The sequence below is a fragment of the Salmo salar genome, chromosome 01, assembly GCF_965601325.2.
Source record: "Salmo salar chromosome 01, fSalSal1, whole genome shotgun sequence".
In the NCBI taxonomy this organism is placed as follows: Eukaryota; Metazoa; Chordata; class Actinopteri; order Salmoniformes; family Salmonidae; genus Salmo; species Salmo salar.
The window spans coordinates 22,663,004-22,680,244 of NC_138291.1; the positions used below are offsets into that span (position 1 = coordinate 22,663,004).

Genomic DNA, 17,241 nt, shown 5'->3' on the forward strand with positions numbered 1-17,241 from the left:
GACTCCAAAATGCGACAATACATCATTGCTATGGAGTACAGAGCCCACCCCCCAACATATGGGTCACTGTCCCAATACTTTGAGCTCACTGTATGTAACTGTCCTGTCCACATTTTTTTGTAATATTGTTCTTCTAAAAAATGTGTGTAGTTCAGTCCTTGCCTATTGATATGTAATGTTTTATGTGGACCTCAGGAAGAGTAGCTGCTGCTTCAGCAACAGATAATGAAATACTAGATCACAGGCAGAGGGTTCCCTCTAGGTCCACTTATGGTTTTCTGGGAGGAAATATGTGGGAAAATCAAAACTCTTCTCTCCCTGTGGGGAGCACAAGCCGTAGCCATAACATTGTCTGCATGCGTGAGCAGATCTAGCGCTCTGACTGGGGCGCTAGAGTGGCGTAAGCTCTCCCCCACTCATGTCAGAGTCCAATAGCCTTCCTGGGAATGTAGATTTATCACAGCATTGTGGGCTAAATCTCCCGCCATGTTCCATTCTGAGAATTGTCAGGGCACTTACCTAATATTCCCAGAGCCCTGCTCCGGAGCAAGGGGCTTTCACTGGCAGACACTGTCTCTTCTTTACCCGGGGTCTCTCATGCTGGGCTTGGGCCCCGGGCAGCAGGGCTGGAGATGGTATCAGGTTCTTTACACTGCTCAGTGTGCTGTGACTTCAGGAGATTGGCAAAGGCCCCACCGCGCTGTAAGACCCTGTTATAGGTAATTGCTCAGTTGCCTGGCATTGTGGCACTATTTCCGCAGGAAACAGTGGACAAATTGAGTCCACTCTGAGTGCTGCAGTGGTCCATAATTTGATGAGCAATGACGATCCCCCCACCTACATACATGATCCCCCGCTCCTTCTGAAAATATTCAGAGGATTTTTTTATTTTTAATGTATGACTTACACAGCACCTCCCCCTCCCATCCTGTGGCTTACACAGCACCCCCCACCCCCCCTCGGCCTTGACATTTAGGTCTTCTTGTGTCAAATAAGTCCTGGAGAGCATGCACCTGCAGTGCACTAGTGATACGCTCCCCTGTGGTCATATATCAGACCCCACAGGATGTGTATGTCTGCTGTGTGTGATTTAGGGATCGATATTAACTAACTCATGGCTCTCTTGGATATGACAGGAGGGAGGAGGCAGGGAAGTGATCGCCAGGGCCCAATATTTCAAAAGTTATCCATCTGGATTTCACCTATCAGATAGGATTAAATGCATAGAAATAGAATGAATAGAACGAGTCCCCAATCAAGTCAATGATTGGTCCATTCTATTTCTATACATTTAATAGGCGAAATCCAGATGGATAACTTTTGAAATACTGGGCCCATGCAGAGGCTTGGCCGCTGAATGTTACGATCCCCCCCCCCCAGCCACGGCTCATTTTGAGACATAACAGTTGGTTATGTCCCGCTGCTGATAAGAGCCTCCCGAATGGCCACTTTCATGGTTAGCTATTAACTGATATTATTAGACTGGCAATGAAATGGCCATGATTATGAAGACCATGAAGGATATGGATAATGGTTTAGTGTGTGTACCAGGTCTCTTACTAATCTGTGTTTGATTTTCTCTCACACTCGCTCTCACTCTTCTCCAAAAACAACCCTTTAATTGATAGATTTATAAACTCTGCCATACCGTATCACTGTTCATTGAATTGTGAAATCAATGCTAAGTATGTGTGCTTCCTTCATCACAGGAGTACTCAAGGGCTTCTCATCACCATTAACAGGATCATGGGGGATTGGTACGTGGGGATGGAGACCAGGAGTCACTCTGAACCAGTGGGGTGGAGACAGAGTTCATGGACACAAAACAGATTATTTTAAGGCTCAGGGGTCGGACATGTCCTTACCGCTTGGGAGAAGGACCAGGATCGAATATGAGGTTGGCTGTATCTGTTGAGAAGAGAGGACAAGGCAAGATTAGAAACAAAGCATCTAGCATAGAATCTAGACTAGACTAATGACAATTAGTCAGTGGGCACATGGGTAATATTAACTTGTCCAAACCACTCATTGTACCCCCTGCATCACCCTCAACATACACTTACTATACCATTTTGGTTTGGGATGACAAATACAGGAAGTTGAAAATCACCAACACGTACTTAGCGCATCCTTGGCTCATACATAGGCACTTACTGTCTTCATCTAGCCTCCATTTCAGTTAACTTTCATATACAATTTGCGCCGACAAAATGGGTATTGTGGCCAGGTTTTTTTCTCTCTGTGTCAGTAGGACAGTGGTGATCTCAGGCAAAGAGCCACAGAAGTATGGAACACAGATAGCTATTGCCCAACGCTCAAAATACATACATTTACGCCAGCAAGCTACAGGCTTCGCCCTGCAATTTCAGTTTATGAAGTCTTAGGCGTGTTTTTCCCTGTCTGATGATTCCTTCCATCTTTCCCCCCAGTGTCGGTAAATTCATAACTTGTTTGATGGTCTCAGAAGGTTGGTTTAAGATGGCTGAGACATGGTGAGATTTATGATCATCAGTCCTTCAGCCAATACGTCTGGATGTGCCACCCTCTGATTTTTTACAAAGGGCTACTGAAAATAATTCACTTGTTGTGTATAAGTGGATTAGCTAGATACTTTTGAGTGTCCTAAACTTATTGAATATTCATAATCAAGTATTTCTGCTGTTACATGCATGTACATGCAAATAATCACTCAATTGCCTACTGTATCGTGTAACAGTGTGATCTGAGATCTGTGCAATTAGGACGGATAAGAGTCTTAATATGTGGGCACTCATCATGAGTGTGACAAACAAGCAGAGAATGGGGGGGTCTTAAAATAGCAGTTTGGGGTGTGCGAGTGTGTTGGGATTAGTCATCAATCCCAGTGTTAATGAGTGCAGTCACACCCCCTCAGGCCCAATGAGAGGCCACGGAGGCTCTACCAAACAGATGGGGTGATTGTTCCTTCCACCATCGTCAGTCAGTAGATTGGAGCAGCTACAGTATTTATAGTTTGTTTGGAAAATCATGTTTTGTTATAACACGGTCATCATTTATGATTCCTCTTGTAGGAGGTCACCGAAGTGAGGTTAATTTAATTTCAATAAGGGGAATCCGATATGATTGGTGATGTCTTCAAAGATTAAACCCAAATCCCCAAAATAAGAACTATCCTCATTCAGAACCCTCTATTTCCACACAGAAGGATCTGGACTATTCCTTCTGGGTCTTAATCATTCAAAGAAAGTCATGCCTTGAGGTTGTAACACTACCCGTCTGTGGTCTAGCATATCGTATCCCAGTAGTCTGTTGGTCTTCTTGTCTGGTCCTCTGACACCATGAGGCTGAGGTCAAATTTTTACCACATACGTTTTTTTCCATTTGTCGTTAAAATCCGGTTCAGAGCACCCACCCCTGGCTTTGTTAAAAACATGCCACTACTCCCTGACTGACTGGGGGCTCAATAAGTGAGATGTCACCAAATATCAGGGGTATTTGTCCAATCTGACCTCATACTTCACATGCTTACAGTACAACACACAAGCAATTGAGAAAGGGTTATGTTATGAGTGTTATGGTTGACTATGAGTCAGATGAGTGATGTAACATGACCACCCACCTGTTGGGGAAGCCACTGCTGGAGCGCCTGTCAGACACCTGTGAGTGACGGACACAAAGAACGAAGTTAACTCATTCACTACCCAGAGAGCACTGGTCAACAGTTACTGGCCTTCTGAGTCACTTTCTCTGCATCTTCTGTTCTTGTGGCAGTTGTGGGTTCGAGACGACACTAGGCCGTCTTGCCCAGATCGTTGAAACGCATTGGAGGCAAGACCTGCTCTACAGTCACTTAAAAATCCTTAATGTTTTAAGAACATACATCTATGTGGCTAAGTTAGAAATGTTGATTTACTAATGTGTTAAGTTGAACAAATCGCTGACTCACCTCCAAAGCTTAACATGTAAAAATGGTGGATCGAAATAAAGACAAATCTGTCAACATACATCTTTCCCTTTTCAAATGAACATAATGCATGGCTGTGGCTTTTGTTAGAAGTGAGCAAACAGTGCAGGGAGAAGCAAAGAGCTGGCTGTATTTTCCCCCCACCACAAACATGCAGATTAGTTAAGGACTGCAGGTTGCCATAGCCAGGCAGGCTAGGGCAGGGCACAGAAGGTTAGGAGGAAGAGAGACTAAAACAAACAGAGACCGGGGGCACCCAGACAACCGGTATAATCATGCAGGGAAAAGGGAGAGGGGGAGAAAGTAGTGAGATTAAATGTAGAAATATGACTAAATCAATGTTGTTCTTCTTGTCTAGTATTAGGATTTTCAAAAGCCAAATTGGTCTGCCAGCTTTTTTGATAACATATAACAAAGAAAATAACAAAATGAGTCCCGAGTGCAATTCAGATGTAGGTGAAAAGGCATAGAGGTTAAAAGAGTATATTTTAAGCAAGATATCTTGACAGTACAATAAGACATATGCTTCACTCTCCCTAATTAGAACGTAGGGTCCATTTAAGTTTGAAACAAGGCAGTTGTAGAAGCATGGCCAGCAGAGACAGAGACAAGGTAACTTAAGCTTGACTATCCAGTTTCACCACATGCTTCAAAAAACAGAAGTATAGTCCATTCTCAAAGGTCAAAGCAAATTAGTCTAGATCATAACAGCTTTAAGCCCCTGAAGGTCCCCTCCAGGGTGAATAGCCACTGAAAGTACCAATTCTAACACCTTTCATGCAAATGGTTGGCATGGAGATTTGACAGGTCACCAACCTATAACAATATGTTTAATCTAGTTCTTCAGTAAAAATAAATAAAATAAAGACAAAACAAATGAGAGATGGAATCAACTGGACCTTTAATAATATACTAATCAAAATGTTACAAAAAAAGGTACAATTGTGTTTGTTACATTTCTTGACATTTTGTGGTACTGAATAATACTGTCAGTTAAACTCTGGTGTTGTTACGCTTGTTATAAGCCATCCATAGAGTCTCACTAAGCTATCTGTGCTGATTACAGAAGACTGCCTGGCCAGTGACTCCAGAGGCCTAACCTACACATCTTTGTTCCCAAGGCATTGTAGACAAGCAGCTGTGCACATCCTTTGAGCAGGGTGATCACAGAGCAGTGTGTCTACAGCCTCCAGAACAAGGCAGAACATGGGACTGTACAGAGAAGAGTGCATAGCCTTGAACCCAGAGAAAATAATTGCTGGTGATGAAACAGTATTTTGTCACCCGCCATGCAGCATCAATCTGTGACAGCAGAGAGTTCCTATATGCATAGCTTTTAAGAAGGCCACCATTGGCAGTGTGTAGTTTAACTGAATGGTAACAAGGGCCTGACATGTAAAGAAATAAACAGTAGAAATACAAGTACAACAGAAACCTGGAAACCCTTTTTTCTTTGCATCTCAAATAAAAACACACCGTTGGAATTAAAATCTAATACTCCCTGCAAAAGTGTTTGATTGTATCTCAAAGACAACGTGATGAGATACAGTGCATTCGGAAAGTATACAGACCCCTTGACAAGATTCTCTGCTCTGATGAAACCAAGATTAAACTATTTTCCCTGAATTGCAAGTGTCACATCTGGAGGAAACCTGTCACCATCCCTACGGTGAAGCACGGTGGTGGCAGCATCATGCTGTGGGGATTTCTTTCAGCGGCGGGGACTGGGAGACTAGTCAGGATTGAGGGAAATATGAACGGAGCAAAGTACAGAGAGGTCCTTAACAAAAACCTGCTCTAGAGCGCTCAGGACCTCAGACTGGGTGCGAAGGTTCACCTTCCAACAGGACAACGACCCTAAGCATACAGCCAAGGGCTTGAACCCGATCTAACATCTTTGGAGAGACCTGAAAATAGCAGTCCAGCAACTCTCTCCAGCCAACCTGACAGAGCTTGTGAGGATCTGCAGAGAAGAATGGGAGAAACTCCCCACATAGAGGTGTGCCAAGCTTGTATCATTATACCCAAGAAGACTCCAGGCAGTAATCGCTGCCAAAGGTGCTTCAACAAAGTACTGTAAAAGGGTCTGAATACTTATGTTATTTCAGTGTTGTTTTTGTTGCAAAAATGTCAACACCTGTTTCTGGTCATTATGGGGTATAATGTGTAGATTAAGGAAAAAACAAATACATTTTAGAATAAGGTCGTAACATAACAAAATGTGGAAAAAGGGAAGGGGTCTGAATACTTTCTGAATGCACCGTAAGTAAAAACAAACATTAAAAAAAAAGTTCCCATGAAGATATGTCCCAAAACATTCCTCTTGTCCATTTGTAGACAGACATTTCCTTTTGGTAAAACCTCTAGCTCCAAATATTATTGTTCTCATGCATGTGCTGGGTGTGGCAGCCAGCGCACTAAATATTCCTATATTTATCTGATTGTTAGGCTGAGATGGGATTGGTTAGGAGATGATGTAACAGAATGCAGTGAGTTAACTACTAAAGCAGTTTGGTTGTGGAACAGTACAGTAGCAGTACAGTAGTAGTAACACCAGGAAGGCAGGGAGAAAGTGTGAGAGAAGGAGAGCCCACTGCAAACAGTCGGAGGACAAAAAGGCACTGAGGAGGACAAAGACAGGAAGCCCATCACTGAGTCAATAGCTTAAGCCGTGTGATCCAACTGACCAGTAGCGAGGGCTCTGCCGGGGGGCGTTTGGAGGTGGGGGCTATGGGGGTCTTTTTGCTGTCCAGGTCATGGTCCTGGTAGGGGATGGTGGCGCTGTGGTGGAGGTCCTGGTTGGCAAAGTAGCGGCTGCCCCGGATGTGGTCCACCCCTCGGATCAGCTGCCGTTCCCCCACTGGCCTGTAGGGCGGCGCCACTGATGTGACCTCCTCAGCGATGGTGGGGATCCGCTCATTACTCAGGTATCTGTACAGTAGATCCTCGCCTGGAGGGGAGCGTGGAGGAAAATGCACATATTTAGTACAGTTGATTACAAAGTAATGTACAAACACACATTACTGAGAATAGGTTGATGACTTTACGGCACATCCTCTGTAGGCCTAAAATGTATTAAGAGAAGCACTGTTAAATAAAATGAGGAGTACAATTGATCTCTACAGCATGTGTTGGCCATGCAAGGACAGAGCATTGCACAGCCATCTAGGCCAATTAAATCATTCTCCCACTCTTCTACCATTGCAGTGTAATTGGGTTTCCAGCAGTGAGAGACTGTTTGATAGCTCCGTCTGTGCATTCACAACTGTGTCTGTCCTCTCCAGGGGATGAAGAACCGATCTTGTTGGTGTAAACCAGGGGTTTAAAAAAACCAGAAAAGAACGAGGATCAGAAGCGGGAACAAAAGTGATCTATACTGTTCCGGAACAGAACTGTTATTTTAAAATGGGAACGGCTTAATAATGTTATTTTACCTTATATACCAGGATATATGGAAATAGCCACAGGATGGTTTTCCAATAACCTTCTAAACTTCTATAAGTTGTAATATTTGTAGCTACTTTAAATAAATACCTGCAGTCAACTTGTGCGATACGTTAGGAGATAAAGCAGACTGCGTGCTTCATTTCACCCGTCACATTCTTTTACATGATGAAGCTTACCGTAGCTCCCCAGAACACGTGTTTTTGTAAATCGCACAATGGAAGAAAGTGGGAGCAGGTGAGTCCAGCTGTGTATTGACAGGGGTCGCGTTTTATATTGAAAGTCTGTTTTTTTTGCTTCAATAGAGTGATCAGGGACATGTAACTATAGTTTTCCTTCACAGAAAATACATTAGTGCAGCACATTCGGCAGAAAATAGCTTCATTGTCATCAGATGACAACAGAAGTGCAACGCTATTTGGCTGGCAGCCACACAAGTAAATGAGCTGACAATGAAAAAAATAAAATAAATCACTATGCATGGCCATCATATTTTGTAATGTTTATCATAGAAAGAATGTAGCCAGCTACATTTCATAATGTTTTGCTTAAAGTTAATCTTGCATTTTACCAGAGAAAAGTAGGCTGGCTCCACCGAGAAAAGTACCAGAGAAAAGTAGCTACACATCAGTCAGAGGGCTGTCTGGTGATAGAATGCCCATTCGTAAATTAACATCCAAGTGCAGAAGTGCAACTTAAGCACAAAATGTGTTTGATGCTGAGCAGAAATTACAATAAGAAGCATTTTAGATCTGCATATACAAAACACAGCAAGATATTTCTTAGGCGTTTCATCTTATTTTCCTGCGTGAAAAACAAAGTACTATGACTCAGGGCGACCCTTAAGTTTAACTTGCTAGTTATCTACACTGAACAAAAATATACATGCAACATGTAAAGTGTTGGTCCCATGTTTCATGGGTTGAAATAAATGATCCCAGAAATGTTCCATATGCACAAAAAGCTTATTTCTCTCAAATGTTGAGCACAAATTTGTTTACATTTACGTCATTTAGCAGACGCTCTTATCCAGAGCGACTTACAAATTGGTGCATTTACCTTATGATATCCACATGCCTGTTAGTGAGCATTTCAAGAAGCTGATTAAACAGCATGAACCTTGGTGAACAAGGTGAACCTTGTGCTGGGGACAATAAAAGGCCACTAAATCTGCAGTTGGGCCTTGCTCCCAAGTGGCTGCACCCTGCACTGTCATATGAGATCCATAGATTAGGGCCTAACTTATTTAAATTCACTGATTTCCTTACATGAACTGTAACTCAGTAAAATTGTTGAAATTGTTGCTTGTTGTGTTTATATTTTTGTTCAGTATAAGTGTCTGAATTAATAAGGTCACGGGCAATGTTTCCTCTAAGCACGCTGCTCCTCCAGGACTGCCACGCAAAATAAAATATCAGAAGCACGAAATTCGAACTTCACACAACTTTCTAGAGTTTTGCCCTTTAGATAAAGGAACAGTTCACCCATTTTGATTGTTTATATTGTTTTTGTGCATCTCTGAGCGATGTTCTATCAATTCTCTGGGTCAATTCATGTTTTCATGTGTATCTGAGTTATTGCTGTTCAAGCAGGCAGAAATCTGTCTGGTTTGACGTAGCACCGTGATAAAGTCGCTCTCACTACACTGGAAGTTAATAGGAATACAACTTTTAGATTACAAAAACTTCTATCATACATGTTAGATTTCAATACTGGCCAGTGTCATAACGCAGTAGGTTGTCTTCTCTCCAATTAGCCATTGATCCTATTTTTGCGATATTCTACCTCGAGAAATTTAAAAGCTATACAATACTACAGATAGAAAGCTAATTATCTCACATCTCGGAGAAGATTTGTAATGCTGTAATTTGTGCTAATGTTGTGTTTTTGAGCTAGCGCCCAATAGACTGAAGGACCAGGTCCACCTCTACAAGGTAGCAGTACCAACTTTTGCCAGGACTGAAGGATGACACCCTCAACCACAGCCCCAGCACCTCACACAGGAACAACGGACACCCCGCCCAGACCAGCAAGACACACTCCCAGACCCCTTCCAAAGGACCTGCACCGAGAGAACCCATGCCAGGAGGACCTACACCCAGACCACAGCATCACATCCCCATCCTCACCAGCTGAGACCCCCCCAAACAAACCCTGGCCACACCCTATATAGGCCCACCCAGATCAGACCTATGCCCCTTCTGCTGCCCCCATGCCCCCACCCCTGCAGCAAAGACCACACATATGCCCAGGCCATGATCAGAGCAACAGGCCCAACCCACACTAATACACCCGCCCAAGCCCCATCCTGTGATCTAAGAGGTACAATATGTATCAGATGCTCAAAATGCTCTGCTCACACCTACTGTAATAGTCCGAGCCTAAATGACACGAAAACACTAGACACTATGAAACAAAGCTTTTACTATCTCATCCAGGTCAGAGGTAATCTGCCTTTGGCCTAAAGAGCAGGAACCCAGACTTCAAAGAAATTGGAAATACAGACATTGTCATCCTACAAGAGACAGGGAATAGAGGAGACGGAACCCACTGGTTGCCCTCTAGGTTACGGAGAGCTGATAGTCCCATCCACCAAACTACCAGAAGTGAAACAGGGAAGAGACTCAGGGGGTATGCTAATTTGGTATAGAGCAGAACTAACCCACTCTATTCAATTAGTCAAAACAGGAAAATGTTTACATCTGACTACAAATCAATAAGGAAATTATCTCAACAGAGAAATGTCCTCATGCGTGCTACCCATAGCGCAATGGTACAAGGAAATCCCGGCTGGCCAAGCCCTCCCCTAACCCGGACAACACTGGGCCAATTGTGCGCCGCCTCATTGGTCTCCTGGGGCCGGCCGGCCGGCTGTGACACAGCCTGGGATCGAACCTGGGTCTGTAGTCACGCCTCACTGCGATGCAATGCCTTAGACCGCTGTGCCACTGGGGAGGCCCTCCCCTAGACACAACTATGACAAAACAACCAACAAAAATGGGTTACAACTCACGCAGCTCTGTCGCACGCTGGGTCTGTACATAGTCAATGGTAGGCTTTGAGAAGACTCCTATGGTAGGTACACCTACAGCTCATCCCTTGGCAGGAGTACTGTAGATCACTGACCTCAACCCAGAGTCTCTCAGAGCGTTCACAGTCAGCCCACTGATGCTCCTATCAGACCACAGCAAAAATCAGTCTACTTGATCAGAGCAATACTCAATAAAAGCCAAAGGAACTGCACAGTATTAAGAAATGCTATAGATGGAAGGAAAGTAGTGTAGAAACCTACCAAAAACAAATTAAATCCCTTTTAGACAACTTCCTGGATAAAACGTTCCACTGTAATAGTAAAGGTGTAAACTTGGCAGTAAAAACCTAAACAGTATATTTGACCTCTCAGCTTCCTATGAAATCTAAAAATTTCAAACAGAAAACTGAAGAAAATTTACAAAAATGCAAAAACCTAAGAAAGAAATTGAGAAACCTATCCAAACAAAAACATAGAGACCCAGAAAACCTGAGTCTACGCCTTCACTATGGTGAATCACTAAAACAATACAGAAATACACTACGGAAAAAGAAGGAACAGCACGTCAGAAATCAGCTCAATGTAAATGAAGAATCCATAGATTCTAACCACTTCTAAGAAAATTGGAAAACACTAAACAAACACGAAGAGTTATCTATCCAAAATGGAGATGTATGGATAAACCACTTCTCCAATCTTTTTGGCCCTATAACAAAGAACAAAAACATATACATGATAAATTACAAATCTTATAATCAGCTATGAAAGGCTACCAGAACCCACTGGATTCTCCAATTACATTGAATGAACTACAGGACAAAATACAAACCCTCCAACCCAAAAAGGCCTGTGGTGTTGATGGTATCCTTAAAGAAAAGAAAATATACAGACCACATATTCCAATTGGCTACAATTAAACTATCATCCTCCTCAGCTCTGGCATTTTCCCCAATACCAAGGACTGTTCACCCCAATCCACAAAATTGGAGACAAATGTGACCCCAATAACTACCATGGGATATGCATCAACAGCAACCTTAATGATAATTCCGAGAATTTTCCTACCAGCAGACTCGTACATTTCCTCAGTGAAAACAATGTACTGTGCAATTTTCAAATGGGCTTTTTACCCAATTGCTTTGACAGACCACGTATTCACTCTGCACACCCTAATTGACAAACAAACCAAAACAAAGGCAAAGTCTTCTCATGCTTTGTTGATTTCAAAAAAGCTTGACTCAATTTTGCATGAGGGTCTGCTATACAAATTGACAGAAAGCAATTTGGGGGAAAAACATACATTATTTATACAGTTAAAGTGATCAAAAAACATTTATTTCCACAGGGCTGTGGGGTGAAACAGGGATGCAGCTTGACATACAGTGCATTTGGAAAGTATTCAGACCCCTTCACTTTTTCCACATTTTGTTACATTACAGCTTTATTCTAAAATGTATAAAATTGTTTTTTTTCCCCCCCTCATCAAATCTACACAGAATAACCCATAATGACAAATATATTTTAAAAAAGTAGAGTATTCAGACCCTTTACTCAGAACTTTGTTGTAGCACCTGGCAGTGATTACAGCCTCAGGACGCTACAAGCTTGGCACACCTGTATTTGGGGAGTTTCTCCCATTCTTCTCTCCAGATCCTCTCAAGTTCTGTCAGGTTGGATGGGGAGTGTCACTGCACAGCTATTTTCAGGTCTCTCCAGAGACGTTAGATCAGGTTCAAGTCTGGGCTCTGGCTGGGCTCCTCAGGGACAATGAGACTTGCCACGAAGCCACTCCTCCGTTGTCTTGGCTGTGTGCTTAGGGTCGTTGTCCTGTTAGATTTTTTAATAATAATAACAAAAAAATGTAACCTTTATTTAACTAGGCAAGTCAGTTAAGATCAAATTCTTATTTACAATGACGGTCTACTGGGGAACAGTGGGTTAACTGCCTTGTTCAGGGGCAGAAACACAGATTTTTACCTTGTCAGCTTGGAGTTTCGATCCAGCAACCTTTCGGTTATTGCCCAACACTAACCTAGGCTACCTGCCGAACCTTCACCCGAGTCTGAGGTCCTGAGCGCTCTGGAGCAGGTTTTCATCAAGGATCTCTACTTTGCTCCCTTCATCTTTCCCTCGATCCTGACTAGTCTCCCAGTCCCTGAAAAACATCCCCACAGCATGATGCAGCCACCACCATGCTTCACCGTAGGGATGGTGACCAGGTTTCCACCAGATGTGACGCTTGGCATTCAGTCCAAAGAGTTCAATCTTGGCTTCATCCGACCACTTGGCTTCATCCAAATCTTGTTTCTCATGGTCCTTTAGGTGCCTTTTGGCAAACTGAAAGTGGGCTGTCAAGTGCCTTTTACTGAGGAGTGGCTTCCGTCTGACCACCCTACCATAAAGGCCTGATTGGTAGAGTGCTGCAGAGATGGTTGTCCTTCTGGAAGTTTCTCCCATCTCCAAAGAGGAACTTTGGAGCTCTGTCAGAGTGACCATCGGGTTCTTGGTCACCTCCCTTCTCCCCAGATTGTGCAGCCCTAGGAAGAGTCTTGGTGGTTCCAAACTTCTTCCATTTAAGAATGATGGAGGCCACTGTGTTCTTGGGGACCTTCAATGTTGCAGAAATGTTTTGGTACCCTTCCCCAGATCTGTGCCTCGACACAATCCCGTCACGGAGCTCTACGGACAATTCCTTCAACCTCATGGCTTGGTTTTTGCTCTGACATGCACTATCAACTGTGGGACCTTATATAGACAGGTGTGTGCCTTTCCAAATCATGTCAAATCAATTGAATTTACCACAGGTGGACTCCAATCAAGTTGTAGAAACATCAAGGATGATCAATGGAAACAGGATTCACCTGAGCTCAATTTCGAGTCTTATAGCAAAGAGTCTGAATACTTATGTAAATAAGGATCAGTTTTATGAATTTGCAAACATTTTTAAAAACCTGATTTCACTTTGTCATTATGGGGTATTGTGTGTAGATTAATGAGGATTTAATTTAGAATAAGGCTGTAACGTAAAAAAAATGTGGAAAAGGTCAAGGGGTCTGAAAACTTTCCGAATGCACTGTATATTAACAAATAGTCTACAGCACCCCCTCTACTAGAATCAAATCATTTGTCACATGCGCCAAATACAACAGTTGTAGACCTTACTGTGAAATGCTTACTTACAAGCCCTTAACTATTTCTTGAACTGCATTGTTGGTTAAAATATTTACTAAATTAACTAAAGTAAAAAAAATAAAAAATACATCACAAGGTAACAAGACATGTACATAACAATAACGAGGCTATATGAAGGGGGTACCGGTACCGAGTCAATGTGTGGGGTTAATTAAGGTAATTTGTAAAGCGACTTTGCATGTAAATAGTCCAGGTGGCCATTTGATTAGTTTGGATGTTCAGGAGTCTTATGGCTTGGGGGTAGAAGCTGTTAAGGAGCCTTTTGGACCTAGACTTGGCTCTCCAGTACCACTTGCCGTGCGTTGGCAGAGAAAACAGTCTGACTTGGGTGACTGGAGTCTGACATTTTTTTAGGCCTTCCTCTGACACCGCATAGTGTATAGGTCATGGAATGTCAGGAAGCTTGGCCCCAGTGATGTACTGGGCCGTACGCACTACCCTCTTTAGCGCCTTCCAGTCAGATGCTGAGCAGTTGCCATACAAGGCGGTACGCTTGTAAGGACAACAACGTCAAGATATTGGAGTGGCCATCACAAAGCCCTGACCTCAATCCTATCAAAAATTAGTAGGCAGAACTGAAAAAGCGTGTGTGAGCAAGGAGGCCTACAAACCTGACTCAGTTACACCAGCTCTGTCAGGAGGAATGGGCCAAAATTCACCCAACTTATTCTGGGAAGCTTATGGAAGTCTACCCAAAACGTTTGCCCCAAGTTAAACAATTTAAAGGCAATGCTACCAAATACTAATTGAGTGTATGTAATAAAAGCTGAAAAGAAATAAAAGCTGAAATAAGTCATCCTCTATTATTTTGACATTTCACATCATTAAAATTAAGTGGTGATCTGAACTGACCTAAGACAGGGAATTTCTTCTAGGATTAAAATGTCAGGAATTGTGAAAAACTGAGTTTAAATGTATTTGGCTAAGGTGCATGTAAACTTCCGACTTCAACTGTAGGTATTCCTTCTGTCCAGGTGGGAAAGGGCAGTGTGGAGTGCAATAGAGACTGCATCATCTGTGGATCTGTTGGGGCGGTATGCAAATTGGAGTGGGTATAGGGTTTCTGGGATAATGGTTGACGTGAGCCATGACCAGCCTTTCAAAGCACTTCATAGCTACCGACATGAGGGCTACGAGGTGGCAATCATTTAGGCAGGTTACCTTCGCTATCTTGGGCACAGGGACTATGGTGGTGGGTTTGAAACATGTAGGTATTACAGACTCGGCCATGGAGAGGTGAAAAATGGCAGTTAAGACACTTGCCTGTTGGTCCGCGCATGCTTTGAGTGCACGTCCTGGTAAACCGACTGGCCCCACAGCTTTGTAAATATTGACCTGTTTAAAGGTCTTGCTCACATCAACTACGGGGAGCGTAATCACAGTCGTCCGGAACAGCTGGTGCTCTCATGCAAGCTTCAGTTTTTCCTGCCTCAAAGCGAGCATAAAAATGTATTTAGCTCGTCTGGTAGGCTCGCGTTACTAGGCAGCTCGTGGCTGCGTTTCCCTCTGTAGTCCGTTATGGTTTTCAAGCCCTGCCACATCCGACGAGCTTAAGAGCCGGTGTAGTAGGATTCAATCTTAGTCCTGTTTTGACGCTTTGCCTGTTTTGATGGTTCGTCTGAGGGCATAGCGGGATTTCATATTGCCAAATGGAGGGTGAGGGAGAGCTTTGTATACATCTCTGTGTGTGGAGTAAAGGTGGTCTAGAGTTTTTTTTCCTATGGTTGCACGTGACATGCTGGTAAAAATGAGGTCAAACAGATGTAAGTTTGCCTGACCACTAGGAGCGCCGCTTCTGGATGAGCATTTTCTTGTTTGCTTATGGTCTTATACAGCTTATTGAGTGTGGTCTTAGTGCCAGCATGGGTTTGTGGTGGTAAATAGACAGCAACGAAAAATATAGATGTGAACTCTTGGTAGATGGTGTGGTCTACAGCTTATCATGAGGTATTCTACCTCAGGCGAGCAATACCTCAAGACTTCTTTAACATTAGACATTGTGCACCAGCAGTTACTGAGAAATAGACAACCCCACCTCTCGTCTTACCAGACGTAGCTGCGCTGTCCTGCCCAAAAAACAGAAGCCAGCTCTATATAATCCGTGTAGGGCTGTGGCGGTCACAAAATTGTGTGTGCCGGTGATTGTCAAGCAAATGTCACTCGCACAGTAATTGATGTTATTTAAACATACACATTTAGCATCTCCTGGCTTCCACACATAGCCTACAATCTACTGATGCAGACCCTTGGAACATCTACATTTTAAAAAGTCTAATAAATCCATTTAATAGAGCCTACACCTTCATAATAAATCCATTATTTATTTTAGACAGGCCTAAAGAAACATGATATGAAGAAAATGGCGTCTATTTCAGAGGAACAGAATACTCAGTTGTCCTTATGTTAGGTCCTGATCTGGCTATGCCAAATGGCTGTTGGCTACACTAGTTAATTTAGCAGACAAGATTTGCTCAGAATTCCATGGCATTATTTTCTGGTATGAAGAACACAATTGAACAAAGCTGAATAAAATAGAAAGGATATTTTCTCCAAACGATTTTAGAGAGTGCGCACATGCAGCTATTCTGTGTTGAGCGGTTTACAGAGAAATAGGTACTCCTATACGCTTAAATTATAGTTATTAATATAACTTTAGTTGTTCTACAAATGTTTCACAACATTGAAGGTTGCACCCTGCAGACCTGAAATTTGCTCAGTGCCTAAATAAATTTTAGGGAACATTGTTCACGTGGTATCATAGTGTTAGCTTTCTGTTGTGTTTGAGAAGTAGCCCTTTGGATGAGCTCTGCCACCGCAGCTTGACTTCCTTGTTTTTCTCTCCATTCTGGGCCCGTCTGCTCCTCCCCCATCTTCTCTGAGCAGAACAGGCAGGCCCATTGCCCTAGCGACTCCCAGAATCCACAAAGACAGTGTGTGCACAGCACTGTTATTATTTTAGACAAGCATGCATCAAAACTTTGTTCATTTGCACACACTGTGCAAATATAACTTTATTATTTGGATTGGCTGTCTTTGCAATTTGTTTATTTTAATTTGCGCTCGTTAGCATATTTAGCTGGCAGCCTTCATGGAAATGTTAGTATTCTGGTATTGGACACCCAATGGCCTTTTGAATTTTTTGGCGCCCCCTTGTGTACTCAACAAATTGGATGCAGTCTATCACAGTGCCATCCGTTTTGTCACCAAAGCCCCATACACTACCCACCACTGTGACCTGTACGCTCTCGTTGGTTGGCCCTCGCTTCATACTCATTGCCAAACCCACTGGCTACATGTTATCTACAAGTCTCTGCTTGGTAAAGCCCCGCCTTATCTCAGCTCACTGGTCACCATAGCAGCACCGACTCGTAGCACGCGCTCCAGCAGGTATATCTCACTGGTCACCCCCAAAGCCAATTCTTCCTTTGGTTGCCTTTCCTTCCAGTTCTCTGCTGCCAATGACTGGAACGCACTGCAAAAATCACTGAAGCTAGAGACTCATATCTCCCTCACTAGCTTTAAGCACCAGCTGTCAGAGCAGCTCACAGATCACTGCACCTGTACATAGCCCATCTGTAAACAGCCCATCTATCTACCTCATCCCCTTACTGTATTTATTTATCTTGCTCCT

The 17,241-nt window shown here is 43.1% G+C and overlaps 1 protein-coding gene across 1 annotated transcript in view; it reads right to left on the reverse strand.

Moving 5' to 3' along the window:
- Positions 1-4,827: 4,827 nt before the first annotated feature.
- LOC145867987 (connector enhancer of kinase suppressor of ras 3) overlaps positions 4,828-17,241 on the reverse strand; it is a 55,265-nt gene continuing 42,851 nt past the window's right edge. Inside the window, exon 13 of the mRNA XM_082971376.1 lies at positions 4,828-6,893. Coding sequence (XP_082827502.1) covers positions 6,592-6,893 — 302 coding nt within the window. The 3' untranslated portion in view covers positions 4,828-6,591. The remainder of the gene's footprint in view (positions 6,894-17,241) is intronic.